The sequence below is a fragment of the Rousettus aegyptiacus genome, unplaced genomic scaffold (assembly GCF_014176215.1).
Source record: "Rousettus aegyptiacus isolate mRouAeg1 unplaced genomic scaffold, mRouAeg1.p scaffold_m13_p_6, whole genome shotgun sequence".
In the NCBI taxonomy this organism is placed as follows: domain Eukaryota; kingdom Metazoa; phylum Chordata; class Mammalia; order Chiroptera; family Pteropodidae; genus Rousettus; species Rousettus aegyptiacus.
Window position 1 is genome coordinate 8,958,263 of NW_023416309.1, and position 17,795 is coordinate 8,976,057.

General features: G+C 54.5%; 1 protein-coding gene across 9 annotated transcripts in view; it reads right to left on the reverse strand.

Annotated features, from left to right (window-relative positions):
• The window catches only part of ZMIZ1 (zinc finger MIZ-type containing 1), a 231,613-nt gene that overhangs the window by 4,349 nt on the left and 209,469 nt on the right, over window positions 1-17,795 (reverse strand). For 4 of the 9 annotated variants that reach the window (XM_036222297.1, XM_016164980.2, XM_036222299.1 and 1 more), the window contains 12 exons: window positions 14,853-15,035; window positions 13,860-13,937; window positions 13,006-13,180; window positions 12,329-12,470; window positions 10,798-11,008; window positions 9,529-9,634; window positions 8,425-8,585; window positions 7,270-7,337; window positions 6,848-6,916; window positions 6,130-6,374; window positions 4,631-4,797; window positions 651-1,222 (listed from right to left, as the gene is read on the reverse strand). In XM_036222297.1, the coding sequence (XP_036078190.1) occupies window positions 794-1,222; window positions 4,631-4,797; window positions 6,130-6,374; window positions 6,848-6,916; window positions 7,270-7,337; window positions 8,425-8,585; window positions 9,529-9,634; window positions 10,798-11,008; window positions 12,329-12,470; window positions 13,006-13,180; window positions 13,860-13,937; window positions 14,853-15,035 (2,034 nt within the window). In that variant the 3' untranslated portion in view covers window positions 651-793. Of the gene's footprint in view, window positions 1-650; window positions 1,223-4,630; window positions 4,798-6,129; window positions 6,375-6,847; window positions 6,917-7,269; window positions 7,338-8,424; window positions 8,586-9,528; window positions 9,635-10,797; window positions 11,009-12,328; window positions 12,471-13,005; window positions 13,181-13,859; window positions 13,938-14,852; window positions 15,036-17,795 lie in introns of those variants that run through there. The other 5 variants (XM_016164984.2, XM_016164983.2, XM_036222300.1 and 2 more) reach the window with 2 other exon arrangements.

A 17,795-nucleotide genomic window follows, 5' to 3' on the forward strand; every position in this document is an offset into this window, starting at 1 on the left:
TCTAAAAGCACCCCACCCTTGGCCTGGTTTGGGGAGGAGAGTTGGGTGAGAATTCAAGATGGCCGCACAACTGAGTGAAACCCATTCACTACAAAGACTGACACTGTTGGGGCCAACGGTGACAGTGGGACTGTGACGTGAAGAACGGGAGTGGCTGAGGAGAGGGCAGACCTCTTTTCTGAAAATCTAGAGCCTAGATGTTGGAATGGGAGGGGCAATTTCTGTATTCCTTCCTGTCCAGCCCTGGCCAGCTGCCCCGCCCCTACATTCACAGTGCCCCTTCCCACCTTCCAGGTCATCGGGGTCTCAAGGTTGGAGACCCCTGCATCTCAGCCACCCACTTCCGCCTCAGTAACCCCCATGACCCAAGGCTGATTTTACTATCACCCCATACAGGAGTCTCTCTCAGAGTGAGTGATGGAGCAAGCAGAAGCACAGGGCATGGATAACACATGGACAAGAAACTGGAGACAGACATACACCAGCGAGACAGAGGGGCCCTGTCACTCCAGCCCCTCCCCTGCCTCGGGCCAGAGAGTGTGGCAGACACGGAGATGGCAAGCTCAATGTGGGAGGAGAGGGATAGGAGGAGGGGGGCAGGGAGAAGGGCAGGGAGCTTCCTGTGTTGCTTCCAGATCCAGGCCCAGAGGGACTCTAGGAGGGCCTGGGGAGAAGGCGGGTCAGGGCTGGACTGTAGGACTTTGGCCAAAGGGACGGGGGCAGGGGCTGGCAGGGTGGGGCAGGGAATGCTCGGACCCTTGGTGAGGCTCCCCCGTTGTGGGGTTCCCTGGTTCTAGAGCCAGGGGAGGCAGGCTGGCTGGGCCCATCCACCACCCACGCGCCCCCTCACAGCTACACCTCCTCCACCCGGGCCTTGAGCCCTCAACACCCACCCCTGCTCTTCGGGCAGGTCCCAGGCGCCAGGCCTAGTCCCAGGCCAAGGCAAGTGGAGACCCCAACTTACATCCAGCGAAGGCTCCGGCATGTCGGATGCTCCCTGCGCTCCGGCCTGACCCTCTAAGGCTGAGGAGGGGTTAAAGGTCAGGTCGCTGTGTGGATGGTTGCTGGGAGCGGCCTGTGGCGGTTGCCGGGGAGGCTGGGAAGGAGGAGGAGGAGCCCCACTGTGATGTAATGGAGGCCCTGACTGGCTGCTGGGGTGTGGGACGTGCAAACCTTGTTGTATGGAGGGATGGGGCTGGTCAGAACTGCCAGCGTGTGGCATCTGTGGAGGAGGAGAGAGCAGGAGAAAAGAAAGGTGAGGTGACGAGGTACAGCAACGAGATGCCTGGAGAAATGAAAACCAAACAAAACCAGGAAAATAACAAACCCCCAAAACAAAGCCACCCCTTTACAAAGCTGAATGTTTCTTTTTTTTTTTTTTGGCAGAGAAACAAACAAAGTCCTCCCCCAAAACTGCCAGTCAGGGAGGCTGTGCAGAGGAAGGTGGAGGAAGGGACCTCTCAGGCCACGTGGGGCCGGAAGGGAGGCGGCCAGGGGCTCTGGACAAGCACAGATGCTGAGAGTGGGGCCCAGGCCCTTCCAGCCCCTCCACCTCCAGAGTCAGGACACCACCACCACAATGAATAACAGCGAGGGCGGGATGAAGAAGCAAAATGGGCATGTTTCCAGGGAGTAGGGAGGTAAGAGGGGTGCTGCTGGCAGCGTGGTGCAGGCCCCCAAGGGCCTGGGCAGTGGAGAGCAGACATGGACAGACAGCATGGGGCAGGCGTGCAGCTCAGGAGTGGGTCTGCGCCTCCCAAGTGGGCCCCAGGCCGGGGCAGTACTGGGCACGCAGGTTCCTTCCAACAGCCTTGATAGAAGCCCTGCCTGCTTGCCCTGGAGGATGAAACTGAGTTGATGTCAAAGGAACAGAGTAGGGGCCTTTTGGCACTGCCAGACTCTTTGGCCACCCACCCAGGAAGCTATAGGCTGAACCACTAGGGTGCTGAGGAAGGCAGGCACCTCCACATCTCTTAGGATACCAGAGCTCACCATGGGTGTGCCTTGCTCAGGCAGGGGCAGATCGTGCTTCTCCGACAGATGAACTAGAGGACCCAGGCCCTCCCCTGCACATATGCAATGATTATAGCCTATGGGTGGGGAGCATGTGGTGGGTGGGATTTCAACTTCCCCTGTTAGTCTGTTTGCTTTTCCAAGCACCCTTCCTTTAGAGTTCAGATCTTGGAGAAATAGCCTGAACCCAAGCCCTCACCCCACTCCCAGCATCTCTAAGAGGCAGGTATCCCATCCCCCCACCTCCACTCTACTGGTGAAGGGGAGCTCACTAACTTGCTAAGCCGTTCGCTTCAAACGGTAGCCAGCCCGGTGACCAAATGACTCCTTGGTTTTTAGTATGTCCCTCCCTTCCCCATCTTCTGGGCCCCACAGAAACACTACTTTTTCCTTTACGAATCTGAAAATGGCAGCTGCACCCTTCCTGATTTTCTCTAGACCCTAGTTCTTCTTCCTGTTTCTCCTGAAAGCTGTTTCCACAGAGGCTGTGGGCTGACCTCTGCCCGTGGTCCAGGTGGCCCCTTATAGCACAGTGACCCTCCAGCTTGGGTCCTGAGAATAGAGAATGACCACACACCATGGGGTTGGTAACCCCTAGGCACCATGTGTGGGGTGCACGTGAGGTAAGAAGGACCAAGAAAGGCTGGAGGGACGGCCACCACTGCTGTCAATAAGGCCAGCTTTTGACCCCCGACCACACGTATGGATGCCCCACCATGTCTGTTCTGGGGTAGCCTACCCCAGGACAGTCGCTGCACACAGCCATCCTCTTTGACTTTGACATCTTCTGGATTGTCTCAGGACCTGAACGGCAGGTGCTCTCGGGGACCTGCTGATAGGCCTGTCAACCTGTCACCTGGCATGCGAGAGTCCTTGGGCAAACCAGCACCTGTCAGAGCTCTCTCCTAAGTCCTTGCGCGCACGGGAATTCTTCCCAGCTTTGTGCTCCGCTGGGGGAGGTGTGAGCGGAGTTTATCTGTGACTGTACCACCCAACTTTGTACATCTGTACTTCTGGGTCCAGCTGCCATCTAGAGAGAGCCCAGAAATGCGGAAAGACAGTGCATACTGGTGGGGGGGAAGCTGTGAAGTCAACTCGTAGGTGCAGGTCCCTCTGAAGAACACAGATTCAGAGCTAACAAGGCAGGAGAAAGCTTTGTTGGACACAGGAAGTATATGGCATCCTGCTGCCATTTTCCAGTATTTGGAATTGTGAAGGTTCAGGATGTAATTGCGTGTGGGTGTGAAATGCTGTGTGTGGAATGCTGAGGTTCTGGGGAGCAGAGTGGGGGAAGGCGGGCAGGAGAGAGGCACCCAGAAGTTAGAAGCCCCAAGAGGCAGAGAAAGTAACTTGTAAAAATGTGGCCGAAGCCCCCACGAAAGCAGCTATTTCCAATCTGGCATTCTGGGGTTGTGAGGGAAAATTGCTACAGTGCCCCATCACCTGGGTTCCTGGTTAGCTGCCATTGTCACTAAAAATCAGGTGGCTGTGGCCCACAGGCCAGACAGCCCTGGCCCAGTGGCAGAGCCAACTCCATGTCATGAATATGGAACAAGTATAATCCAGAGACCCCTTCCTTCCAGCCACATGATGGCGGGTGAGAGGACCTGAGTGGCACCTTCTGGTGTAGGACCATCTAACCCTGCTACCAAACAGGACCCTTCTCTGGAAGCCCTGGACCCTCCTCTCTAGTTGGTATGGCCCAGGATCCACTGCTAGGCCCTCAGTGACCACCCTCTTCCCACTCTTCCTCTTCCCTAGGGTGAGGGATCAGAAATAGACAGAATCACCAAGGCCTCAGACTTCAGCCTTCAGGCCTCAGTTTTCCCAAAACCCCAACTTCTTTTCCCATCCAGGCCCTGCTGGACCTTTTGCTCCATTCGCACAAGGCCTGTGTCCGTCTTGCTTACAGCTGGTACAAGGTCTGGCCCAGAGCACAGGATTAGGAATCTTAAATCAAACGAAATCATCCAGTGCTCACTAGCTGAGGTCTCAAGAGGTGGCCAGGCTTCCTACCATTGTTGCCGCAACCACAGGAAAAGGAGGCCTTTGGCCGGCACAAGAAACCTTTACCTGCAAGAGGCCTTCTCAGCAATGCAGAGTATATGTTAATATGTAAAACATAGAAGTAAACAGTCTCAGGGTAAGTAGACTTCCCAGCCATTTCTTTTTGTAAGAGTCAGTAGTACCAAGGATTCGGACCTCTGGGGACTAAGAGCCTGGACTTGGAACAAAATTCTAGATGGCTGGGGTTATAGTAAGTCGGTGTGAGACTGTGTGTAAATGAGGGACTTGCACGTGGTGGTGGGGTGGAGTTGTACATGGGGGTGTGCATGCATACACGTGTGCATGTGGGGAGAGACTGAAGCTTTCCCCATCTCCTGAGAATCTGATATCCTGGGTCAAATGGGTAAGTCCAAGGACGTTGATGGGCCATGATCCAGCCTCAGTTGGGCCTCTCACTTCCTTCTGAGCCCCTAGACCCAATTCTCAGTCCATCCCTTTGTCTAGGAGGGAACTAGGCAAACATTAGAAAGGTCCCATAAAAGCCCTCTGCCCGTCAGCCCAACACAGGCGCTGGGGGCGTGGGGAGGTAGGGTGAAGAAGAGGTACTCACAGTTTCCTGCATGGGGTGGCTGAGGGGCTTGTCGAGGGCGGCCATGTTGTTGGGCATGTCCGGGGGGTGGGAGAGCTGGGGAGGTCCATGCATGAAGTCATTCATGGACGTCCCGCCAGGGTTTCCATGTGGGAAGTCAAAGTTGCCATGGCCCTGGTAGCTGTTGCCTGGGAGAGAACAAGATGGTGGGGGTCGGAGGGTCACCTAGAGGGTAGACAGCCAACCCAGGGGGACGGGCAGTATGTGAATTAAAGAACCAAGTCCTGTCCTCCTGCGAGGCCAGAGTAGGCTCCTGCAGCTTTAGCCTCTGGGTTGTGCAATGGGGCAGTGATGCAGCCTTCTCCAGGGGGCCTTAGCCCCCAGGGCATGTGCTGTTCTACAGCTGTGAGGAGAGGCAGGGTGGGAGAAAGGGGTGGGCCTGGCTCCTTTGGGTGGGTGGGGGGGACGTGGAATGAGACCCCAGTCTCAGCCTTCCACAGGATATTCTGAGCTAGCTCTTCAGACCTCTTCTTCTCACATGGCTGCACCTCATCACTGAGATAACCCAGGTCCAGAAGGGGAGGTCGACATCTGCCAAGTTCATGAAGAAAGCTTCAGACTCAAGATGATGCCCTTAGAAGCCAGCTGTCAGGTCTTCCTGGCCACTGCTCCATCCAGCATGTGGCCGTGACCAGAGGTCAAAAGACTAGCACATTGGGAAGCCGGGGCCCTCAGCATGCTGTGGACTCTGGCTGCGTGGGCTAACCGCTCTAGGTCTGTAATCATCCAGGAGTGCTGGAGACCTAACAGCAGGATCCTGTCGGGGAGCTGTCACCCTCTGTGCTTGAGGGGATAGGTACTTTCTGAGAACCAAGGGCAGTACAGGTGAAGCTTGGTCTGGGCAGCAGAGAATAAGAGGGTAGTGATGGTGACCTCAGTAGCCAAAGGCTGGAGCTCCAAGCCCTTGGAGTCTGTCCCTGGGAGGGTGTGAGAGTTGCAGGGATAGGGGCAATATAGATGTCACAGAGAGACAGGGAAGGGCTGGGGGAGGGACGAGAACTCCAGGTGAGAGTGTTCTGTTGGTTCTAGTGAGGACTCAGACTGGGGAAGAGGTGGCAGCTGTGCCCCCAGCAAAGCAGGCTCTGAAGGCTTGGGATTGGCACCTGTCTGCCCAGAGTCAAGAAGCCGTCCCTGGGAGTTTCAGGAGTCAGGAGAGGAGGCTGATCAGGGTGGGGTGGGAAAGGCAGGAGGCTGGGCCACAGGGCAGCTCTTCAGTCATGCTTCCCAGCTGGACACCAACCCACAGGGCCAGATGGAACCAGGAAGCTGGATAGAGATGAGACGATGGCGGTACACAGACCACTGTACCGCTAAGTCCAGTGACATAGGGCTGTTTTGGGGGGTATATGTTCCCTCTGTGTCTTCACACCACACCCTCCACCCAACACCTGCCACCACCAGCACAGAAGTCCTGTTTTCTGTGGGACTTGGAGCTGTCCTCCTTGTCTGGCATCACCTACCTTGGTTGCTGTAGTCATTGGAGCTGGTGGCCCCAGGTGGAGGTGGGAGTGGATAGGGTGATGGACCAGGGCCCAGGGCTGCGATCATCTCCATGACATTGGGCAAGATCATCTGGCTGGGACTCATGGTCTTGAATCGCTTGGAGGGGATGCCATCAGGGTCATCCTTAATGTGTAGGTCTGACTTGATGGGCACTGGCCGCCAGCTGCACGTGGGGTCGATGGTGACCTCTTCAAACTCGGAGCTGCGAGGAGCAAGGGGACAGAACTGAGGCTTCAGGGAGCTGAGCTTTGGACATAAGAGCCTCCAGCTTGGCAAATAGACACTGAGGTGTCCTTGCCCAGGCCCCCTGCCCCCATTCTCTCCAGGCTCTGCCTACGATAAAGGTGTAGGGAATTTTTACTACTTTTGAGAGATGGAGAGACTAATGCTAGGAAAAGTAAGTGGCTGCTGGCCCTGGAGCCTTCCACCCAGGATGTGGCTGCCAAGGGCAATGAGCATTGGCCTAGTTTGGTTCGTTCTGGAAAGTTTACTTGCCCGCATGTACAGAAGCCCCAGGGGCAAATTCCCAGAAAGGTGAGAAATGTAGGAAAGTGGTCTGCCAGCCTGTGGGGAAGGGGTTGGGGGTATCAGGGGTGTTCAGTGCTCACCTTATTCAATCCAGGCTGGCATTCCCCACCCTGCCCCATGTGCCCCTAGCCGGGGAGGCCCACTTACTGCTGGATGGCATTCAGGATGCCCCACATGTACTGATCCACCTCCAGGCCCTCGAGCAGAGCAGTTTTACTGGAAAAGGAGAGGAAAGAGCTTGGTCTTTGCGCCTGGACCCTGGCGGGCGAGGGAACAGCTACCCCTCCCCTGTGTGTTAATGGCACTATCCCTGCCGCTAGTCACTATAATGACACCATCCCTGCTGCTGGTCACTATTATAGGCACTAACTTGAGAGGGTGGCCTTGTGACAGCTTGACACAAAGGGATTATGTACAGTTTCCACCATCTGAGCCTCTCTGCTGTATTTGGGTTCTTTAGCTTTTAGGTCAGATGAGGGTGGCTGGACCTCAAAATGAAGGTGGCTGGACCTCAAAGAGCAGGGCCAAGAGGAGGTCAATGGAGCTCTGCTGAGGTGGCTGTCACTCACTTGCACACAGGACACCTCCAGGTCCCTCTCTCGCAATTCAGCTGCAGGTATGATTCCAGGTCAAAGCACTGTGGAGGCCGACAGACAGACAGATGGACAGACAGATCAGATCAGGACTTAGAAACAGACTCAATGCAAGTGCAATTGCCCCTGAGACCCTTATGAAGACCTCTCACCAGGGAGGGAGACATGGTGGGAGACATCCAGGGCTGGCTGTTGGGTAGTGTGATGATCATGTCGTTTTTCTGCTGCTCATATAGCACACCTGCCATGCCAAGTTTGTTCACGCCTCTGCCAAACCCTCCTCACACCATTCCCATGCCTATATCCTCCAAGAAGCCTCCATGGTTCCCCTGTAGCCGCCCCTAACTGATCTTGCCTATGATAGCCCCTCTCACTGAGGCTGGGGACAGTGTGGACTCTGGCTTTCCCACCAGCCCAGCCCAGGTACTGAGGACACGTGCGATCCAGTTCATCAGTGTGTGTGTCAAATAAAGCAAGTAGATGTCCACTGTGCCCACCATATTCTCCTGGAGGGAAGGAGGGAGATTCTTGCCTCCTTAGGAAGTCCTCAGGAGGCTGTGTTAAAGGATGGGGATGAAGTCCCAGAGCCTCTCCCTCCTGCCCACTCTGCAGGCTCAAACCCAGGCTCTTTGGGGATGGCCTCTCACACCTCTCTTCTGGGATTCCTTCCCTGAGCAGCCCCAGCCCAGTGAATCTCGCCACCCTGGGCTGACTGCATTTGCACAATGCTCTGTTGTAGCCACCCAAACCGTGACTGTCACTCATTCCACCCATTTCTTGAGTATCTGCTCGGGGCAAGGACCTGGAACACAGCAGAAATCAGGCAGAGGCATCTCTGCTTTCAGGTCCTGAACCAGCCCTGGCCATATGTGCGGGATTTCCAGCTGGCATCTGACATCTGACCGGGCAGGAACTATCTAAATCTAGTTCTGTAGCCCCCTGGGCTCTAGCCCTGAGCATGCAGAGAAGATGCTCAAAGGATAAATGATGGCTAAAGTGAGTGAGTGAAATCAGCTGCTGATGATCAAGATGTCACGGGGGCGGGGGGGATCAGAGATAGGCTCTGCTACCCCTCTGCCTACGCCTTCCCATCATAGCCAGATTCCAGGTGGCGCCTATGGGATGGCTCACCTGGACGTGCTTGCAATCATGGCCTCGAGCAGGCAGCTGGATGCGCCGGAATGTGATGGGGCACTTCAGGGACACCTTGATGGCCGTCTGCTCCACGCCGTCCTCCCCATTGAGAGTCGTGTTGCCTGATGAGGCTGCCACGCTGCTGAAATTCCGCTTGACTGCAGGGCAGGAGGCACAGGTAGGCAGATGAGGAGGGCAGGGCAGTGTTGCACACGCCCCCTATGCTCTCATGTGGCTGAAACATGCCCTGGTTCTCCACCTCTCCAAAACTGGGAGGTCACACGAATGACTGCGGCACATCCTGACGTAGTCAAAAGGGAGCCTGGACTGCTGAATGCCCCAGGCCACCTAGCACTCTGGAATGGCAGTCCCCACATTCAACACGTGTGGACTGCATGTGCCCCTGGAGGTGGCCACGTCAGTTTCCCAGTCTCTGCAGAAGAGGTCCGTCTTCAGCAGGAAGGGGACTTTCTGAAAAACTTGTAGAAACCCTGTCTCGCACTTCACTGATTTTCTGGGTCAGTGCATCCCCCTCAGGCACTTTTGCACTTATTGTGCAGGTGCGGAAATGGGAATGGACAACTGCCTGGCAGGATTCTAGGGCACAGGGGGTAAGTGAAGGAGCACAACGAAAGAGAGGAGCAGCAGTGCACCTCCCTGCGTGGCACCTCAGAGTGGTCACCGGGGGCCTCCTCCAAAGGAATGGATCTGAGCCAAGTCCTTTCTTCTAGAGGTAGACATGCGCTGTTGGGGCTGGGAGGCCAGCCTGGAATCTACCCCATGCCTCCCTCCCAGGGAAGAGGCCCTTCCCCAGTTCCTCCCATCTTTCTAGGTGATCACCTTCAGAAAGCCTGCTGGGACTGTCTATACCATGGTGTTTTGTTTTAATCCACCTCACATATACTGTGCTATGAGCTAGATGGGTCAAGATTCCCACCAGCTCTTAAAGTATAGCACTTGTCTGATTATTCCCCTGGTCCCAGAGAAGGAGTGGGAGTCGGTGCCAAGGAACTCAGGGCCCTGGGGTGTTGTGTACAGAGCCAAAGGTCAGTCCCAGTGGAAGGTGCTCACAGTGGGCTGGGGCCTGCTTCTCACACTCACTTTTGGTGATGCAGTGCTCAGCGGGCAGGAGGCGCTTCTTGAGGAGGCCTTGCAGCACAGAGCGCACGGATGGCCGGTGGACCAGCTGCAGCACGAAGAGGTGGGACTGCGGGGAAGAGTGGATGCTCAGCCCTGCCCCAGGGTCCCCACAGCCCTCCCCACCTGCAGACTCTGCAGGCCTAGGATGCCCCATACCCTAAAGCCCCTAGAGGCCATGTCCACACTGATGTACTCTAGGAGTGGGACCCCCAGGACGAGCGAGAGAGAACTTCAAGGACAAAGATGTGCCCTGGGACCTGTGAGCCAGGTGACCCAGGCTGGGTTCGCCACCTAGGAATAGCTGTCGCTATTGTAGGCTAACAAAGCTATGACACTGAAACACCCCGGGATTGGTTATGAGACACTGGGCATCAGAACTGGAGCCTGCTTCATTTCCTAACCTTGCCAACCATTGTGCCCCACCATCTGCCCTCTACCTTTTCTCCCAGAGGGCGGCATCCCTGTATTTACTCCTCAGGAAACCTTCCAGGACTGCACACCTCAACAAGCCCTCTCAGGCTCCTCTTTCTGACAGCATCCCTAGTCCTGTGACTCCTATCTCTAAGGGGCCTCAGAGCCCTGATGCTCACAGTGAAGGATCAGAGCTCCTCTCTCTTGTGTCCCCCAGAGCAGAGCAGGGCAGGCAACCTACTTTCATGAAGGTCCCCAAGCAAGCTCTGTGAGCCAGGCCTTATCTCTTGGGGAAAGAGGCGTGGCTTAGATATGGTCCTAGAGCAATGAGTCACAGGTTGGAGGGACACACACACATACGTGATTCCAAGAGAGTGGGTTGAGTGAAGAGAGAGAGTTAATAACTCCAGACTTGGTAGAGTCGGGTCTGGGAAAAAGGTGATAAGAATATAAAAACTCTTGCAAATGAGGCTTTGAGGGACACAGAATTTCGCAAGAGGAAGATGGAAGAAGGTGGTAGACATGGGGAAGGAGTCCAAAAAGAGGGGTCCACCGGAATAAGTGGAGGTGAAAGTGCAGAACAGGAGGAGGCTGTAGGATAAGGGAAAGGGCCAGAGCATGGTGGCTTTCGAGTCCCACCCCAGTTTGGATTTTATTCCATAGCCCTAGTGGACGACTGCACACTTCTGGAGTGTTTCTGAAAAACCATTTCAGTGGCTGTGAGATCAGGGACGAAGACCCAAGCACAAAGCTGAGAACCAGGGAGGAGAGGACCTCAGGCTCCCCACGATGAGCTCTCAGCCCCGCCCAGACACTCACGCAGCAGCAGGCTGTGACAGTGATCTGGATGGTGTTGCGGCCCGGCTGGCACACGTGCTTGAGGTGCAGGGGCTTGTGGGAGGTCTTGTTGTCACCACGCTCGATGGTGAGGGGTGTGGCGTTCACGCTGACCTGCACTGAGGCCGGCCAATTGGTGTTCATCTGCCGGTCCTCATGGTGGTAGCACTTGAACTGCAGCTCTAAGTCAGACCTGGGGACAGGGTGGGGCTCAGGGTGGCTCTGCCAGTGGGCTGCATATAGCCCTGATGATGCCTGGCTGGGCCACACACCACTAATCTGCCACAGCCGCATGAGTTCCTCAGGACCCCATCCTTGGCTGCAACTACTCTCCCAGCCTCGGCATGCTCTCCCCTCTCACCCTGGATATTCCTCCCACCCCTGTCTCTGATTGAAATCCATCCCAATAACCCACTTACACCATAACTCCCACATACCATTCATCCTAACCACCCCACAGCTGTGACCAAAATCTCCCCAGGCCCTCCAGGCCATGATGATGCCTGTTCCCCCAGGATAGGGACAGAAGGACAAAAAAAAGACCAGCCAAAAGGCTGATTATGTTCATCCCCAAGGCTCCTGTCGGTAGATGCACCCCAGGCCAGGATCATGTCTAGTTCAGTCCTCCAAAGGTGGGCCCCGAAGACTGAATCCAACAGTGACCACATATGTATGAAAACTAAGCAGGGCCTGTGGCCAGGCCCACAGGAAGCCTCTCAGGTGAGGGCACTCATGCGTAAAGAGGGACGGGTGAGCAGGACCCTTTTACAGGGGGCTCTCCGCCTTCCTGCCTGAGGCCCTGTACCCTTACACCTACCCCAGCTGTCTCTGACCCTCTCTGCAGCCTGCTCGGAGTGGTTGAGGGAACAAGCTAGCTGAAATCCATCCCAACATCCCACTTTCAACTTCTCTGGTCTTTTGCATTGCCCATGCAAAAGATTAAAGATCAGGTGTAGAAGGCATGGAGCACAGGGCCTGGTCCAGCAGGGGACTTTCAGCCAATGCAGTTCGGCATGTTTTGGTGTTTGAGCAGCAGCCCCACCTGGTGCCCAGCCCCTTGCAATCTGCAGGGATTGCGGTCCTCCCCAACCTAACCCTGTTTCTACTCTAGCCTCATCTTTCTACATTCCTGGCTCTAGCCACAATGTGCCACTCTCAAGTTCCTCTTGCCAGCTCACGGCCTCTGATCGAACATCCTTGTGCTCAGCCTTCAGGTCTGAGCTAGCCACATTTTCCTCTGGGATATTGTCCCTGACCATTCTCTCAGAACTGGGGGGAGTGACAGCTGCTCCCTTGCCCTTGGGCCACTACGCCAAGGGTGCTTGTCTGTCTCCCCTAAACCATGACATCCCTTGAGCCTTGCACATAGAGGGTCCAGTCAATGATGCTGAATAGTTTAAGGTGGCAGGTAGATGCTGTTACCAGTGGTCCAGGGCAATGCCAGGGCTCAGGGATGTCACCAGTGGGTTCTCCTCCGCCCAGCTGGGGCCTGTGCTCCCACCCTGACACTCACCTCCACATCAGTGTCTGGTGGACTGTGGGCCGCAGGTGAAAGACGTGGTTGCTGACAGCCAGGTTGTGCTCGAGGCGGAAGGGCTCCAGCACCACGCCATCCCGCACAGGGAACGTGAGCCGCAACTCATCGTTGTGGGTGGCTGAATGGGGGAGGAGTCAGTGAGCCACATGCCCCTGGCCACCACGGGCACATAGACCCATGGGCTCTGGGACCATGAGTGGGACTCATTCACCCACATGACACGCACCCTTGGCTGCCCGCTCAGAGGAACACTCAGATGTGGGTGCAGACAGGGCCACAGAAGCTGGGCTATGTGCTCAAGTGCACACCAGGGAGCCCATCACTTCTTCTAGTCCACTTGACCCCATTTTGACCACCCCCGTATCCCACATCTCACTTATCTGGGCTCTGCATCCCCTCTCACCCACAGGCTCCCTGCTCTGGAAGCCCCAGGCTCCCCTTCCCAGCCCTTTCACAGCTGCTTTTCCTCCCAGCACTCAGGCAGGAAATGAAGAGGGCTGTTGGCAGCTCAGCCCCAGCTCAGTTTCCCTTCTGGGTGGGGCTTACCTGCTCTCAAACCCTCCCCTTTCCACATGCCCAGCCCCCACAAGCAGACCAACTTCCAAGGCCCCTGGCTCTTGGCCAGAGACAGGGAGGGAGAATGGGGCACTAACCTGGGGGTGGCGGCAGAGCGCTCATATTTGGCTTGATGTCAGGTGGGAAGGGTGGTTTAACATCTTGGCTGGGGGACAGGTAAGGGGGGATGCTGCTCCCAGGAGTCATGGGGGGTGTGGGGTTCCCTGGAACAGGTGAGTGGGGGTAATTTGCCACAGGAACTGGCCTGGGAGGCTGGAGGGAAAGAGAAACCACACATAAGTTATGGGGTCATAGCAATAGGAGGGGCCATGGCTGTGACATATACCCCAACCACCCCAGAGTCCTAGGGCTATGGCCCTGCTCTGCTGAGGGAGGAGAACCCCCTAGCAAACACCTTCCTCCTGGTCGCACTCAGGCCTCCGCTCTCACTGAAAGACAAGCAGGCCTGGGAAGGGTCTCCCTATCCTCTACCTGGGGGATGCAAGATACCCTAGCCCATTTGACAAATGGGGACCCAGGCTCAGGGTGCTGGAGGACTTGTTAAATATAACCGTGGAATGAGAGGAGAGCTGGATTAAGCTCAGGGTTTCTGCTGCCCGCATCATGACTCTAGGCCACACTTTCCTCCCCTACCCTAGCCCACTGGGGTCCCCAGATGGAGTTGAGTCTGTAGCATCATGGGGTAGTTGGTTCCCCAGGAGCTCCTCTTCCTTTCTCTTTGTCCCCGCCCTTACTTGTTTCCAGGACTGGCCAGGCCCACACCTATCCTTGGGCCACCCACCCAGAGCTGCAGATTCTCTGTCCAGGTATCTCTGTGCCCCAGAGCAGGCGACTCTAGAGTGCACCCCCATCCACAGGCCCTGCTAACATCCAGAGGATGGGGCAGGAATGGCACGTGGGTTATAGTCCTAAAACGAACACTGGAACTTACCCTACTGACATTCCCTTGGCTGTAGTTACTGTAGCTGCTTCCCGAGAAGGTGTTATTTTGTCCATTAAACTGCTCTGGCTGTTAAAGCAAGATAAACAGTGCTGTGAGTAAAAGGCAGAAAAGCGACCAGAAACCTGCTCTGCCTCCTGTAATGAAAATCTGCTGGGAGGAGTGCCCCCGACCCTCACCCAGTGCTGGGGTGGGGATCAGGGTAAGGGTAGAGCAGGTTACCCTCTGGGGACAGCATTTCAACATGCTTGGTCTATAACTATTAATTTAGCAAAAGAGTTTACAAAAATAGAAACACTTAGTGTGAACTTGGAGCAAAACTAGTAACCCCACATGGCGATGGTTCTGTAAGTTGGCATGATTCCTTGGCAAGTAAATGTAAAATATTTCCGGAATCTTATTCACTCAGGGGAATGTACTTTATCATAATCCCGAAGAAGGAAAAAGCTATATACCTGAAGATATTTATCACAGTATTATTTCAAAAGTGTAAAATCAGAAAAAAGACAATGTCCAATAGAAAGAGAAAGATAAAATATGGCACCATTATCTCAGTGGAATGTTAGGCAGCTATTGGATGTGAGAACCACGGAGACACTGTCACAATAAATAACATGCTACGATTTCATGTCAAAATTATAACCGTAATAACTATATAACATGTTGATGTCCACATGCATGTAGAGGAAACAAAGTTTGGAATAAAATGTTAACAAATTCAGGGTGCTTTTTCTTTAAAAAAAGGATTTCCTTTATTGTTATTATCTTTATGTACTGTAACAGTATAAGGAGAAGGAAAACTTGTCATTTGAACCCATGAGAATAGGAACGTAGAAAAGCCAGTCTGACATCTCAGTCACTGTACGCATAGCTCTGAGCACAGGACACATGCAGAAATCTCTGCCTGCCTCCTGGAGACTTCAGGGGACACTCAAGGCCTAGATGGCACAGGTGGGGATGGGGATGTGGGGTGATGGGGCTCACCTTGTAATACTGCCCCATGTTGACTGTGGGGGGCGGGTACTGCCCGGTGCTCGGCTGGCTGGGCATCCTTTGCCCGGGGTAGTTGGGCGAGGTGAGAGGCCGTGGGGGGTTGGGAGTGGGGTACTGGCCTGGCTGGGTGGGGAACTGGCTGTTTGGTCCATATTGCTGGTTTCCATAGTTGGGCTGTGGTGGCAGAGAAAGGAGGGAGGAAAGTTCATCAGTGTTTCAGAACCAAGTCATTCAACCAAGCCACTCACTGGAATGTCAGGACTGCCTCACCTCCTCTTTGTCCCCACTGATTTCTACCCATGAAATGCCCTCCCCACCTGGAGAGGAGAGGCTAAAGCAGATGATGCTAGAAGCTCTTTCTTGCCCAGACATCCAGACACATTATATTCTGCCCATCTTGTTCAAAGTTGTCTTTCTCAAAGCACCACACCCCATGAATCCCGGGAGGTACTTTCAGAGCCTCTTGCTCATGCCATTATGAGGGAGACCCGATTCTAAAGTCCTCTTCTAGTGCTTGGTAAGTGACAGGGAACGAAAACAGGATGTGGCTCCAGAAAGATGACCCCCCGCTCCCTGCCCCAACCCGAATTCTGAAGCCAACTCTGGAAGGTACAGTTCCTGTACTCTACTGTGCAGGACACACCAATGTTCAGTTCTGGACCCTCCATGCAGATGTCAGGAGAACCAGGCTGCTGAGGGGCCAAGACAACCCCTCTCGGAAGAGGCACTTGAGAGAAGAGGCGACAGCTCTAGGAAGGGAAGGGTAGGGTCACTGTCCTTGGAGATCTACAAGGTGACAATGCCACTTCTGCTCATGCTGGTCTCTACCTTCTAGGTACCATGTGTAAGATAAGAGGCCATCAGGGCTACCTGCCTCCCAAACACCCCAGGCCATTATGTCCTGAGAGGTCAGTGGTTTTTAGTTCCCTGTCTGTTGAAACTTATCATCTACTAGCTGTCTTCTTGCCATCTGGTCTCAGAGGTCCAGAAGATGGACCAGTGTCTGAACAGAACAGGCCTTCAATAAATACTTGCTCAAGGAATGAAGGAAGGTCCTGAGGGCAAAATACTTGTTCAATGAATAAAAGAACCTGAGGATGGGAGATTTGTGTGTCAGTGCTGAAGGACTTTGTCCAGCTCACAGCATTGTGACACGATGGCTGCTCTGTGTGACAGTGAGGTCCCCGCCACATCTCTGGAGGAGTGGAAGTGGAGGCTGGGGCCTGCCCACCAGACTAGAGAAGGAGGTCCTGTGAAGGACCAGGTGACCTGACTCGAGACCTCATCCTAAGGGTCCAGCAAGTGAAAGATTCTATGAGCATGCCATTACGAGAGGAGGCTAGTCTTCCTAGACAGGGTCAGGCCTCACAGGCTGTGACCACCCAACATCACAGCCCCGAGTCAGGCATTTTGTAGCTGGGTAGATGGTTTAGTAAAAGTAATCGAGAGCCTCTGGTGTGCCCTGCTGTGTGTGGCAAGCCAGGGAAAATGACACTGCCGTTGGTGCAGGGTGACATCAGGCTAATGACCAGGAATCCCACTGCCTTTTCTGTGAATGTTCCAGCCCTGCTGACTGGACTACGGATGCATCTATAGCCCAACCAATGGGGACGACAGGAGTCTGAACACAGAGGGGGCTGAGAGAGGGTGCAGAACTCACATGGGGGCTGCACACGGAAGTGAAGTCAACAGCTCGAGGTCCTCTGAGAACAGCTAGGCTCTCAAGAGCCAATTTTATTCTCTGGCCCTTCCCTGAACTGGTGCCAACATGAAGGACTATCAGGCCTTGATCCAGCTTCCTTAGCGATTGTGGAGGTCTCTGATCTTGCCCCTCCCGGATTCAGGACATCTTCCCCAGTGGCCAAGCCACCTTCTAACCTGAGCTAGGGTGGATGCTGAGGAGAATCTCGGATCTTCAAGGATCTTAAGGTCTTTGAGCTTTAAAGCTTCTGTGAGCCCAAGCTGAAGGCCACAGTTCTGAGACAAAGGGGGTGAAACCCACCTGAGAACAGGCGTGTATGCAGAGCACTGGGATGAATGCTCTGAAAGGGGCTTTGTCCAAGTGAGAAATCAAGGCAGGCTTCCTGAGAGTAGTGTGTACCAGGTCAGAATCCTAGGGTCCCTGTGTCTTCTGCAGCTGTCCCAGGCAGGCCACTTGCTGCCAACTCATTTCCAGAGTACTCACTGAAGGCCCTGTGACAACCCCTCCAAGAAGTCCTCCTCTGACCTCATGTGGAATTCTATACATCTGCTGTGCATTCTATTGTGGGTTGCTGCTTAGACCTTATCTTTCCTGCTGAAGTCTTGGTTCCTGGAGGGCAGGAAGTGTGGATTTTATTTCCCTAAATCTTCACTGATACCTTGGCTGAGCTGGCTGGGCAGCCTGAGAGGCAGCATTCCTCCTGACAGAGCAGTTGATTACTGACAGAGACAAGCCCCAAGAAACATGCTTCTCTGATGTGCCTAGCATTTAGATATTCACAGGATTTTTTGTCTCATCTCTCACTCTTGGAGAGAAGTGGAGAAGCCCTTGTGTGGGTGACCAAAGTGACCCAGTTAGTGTTTGTGCTGAGACAAAAGATAACACTAATAGAGGCTACACTTGCTAAGTGCCCACCCATACTAGCCCAGGGTGAAGAGCTTCATGTATGTTTCCTTACTGAAGTCCCCAAGCAGCCCTAGGAGGTAAATTAGAGTGTCACTGCCTATCATAAATAAAAAGCTGAGCATCAGGGAGGTGATGTGACTTACTCTAGGTCTTCCAGCTGGGAAATGGCAGAGCTGGTCCTAACCCAGGAGCACCTGGCTCCTTAGATTCTAGCTTTTGACCCAGGTTTTCCAAAGATTGATCCATGCCCTTTTCAAGTTACTGCCCACATCCCCTTGCCTTTGAGTCCCAGGATCTTCCCTCCTCCCACCCTACCCACCACCTGC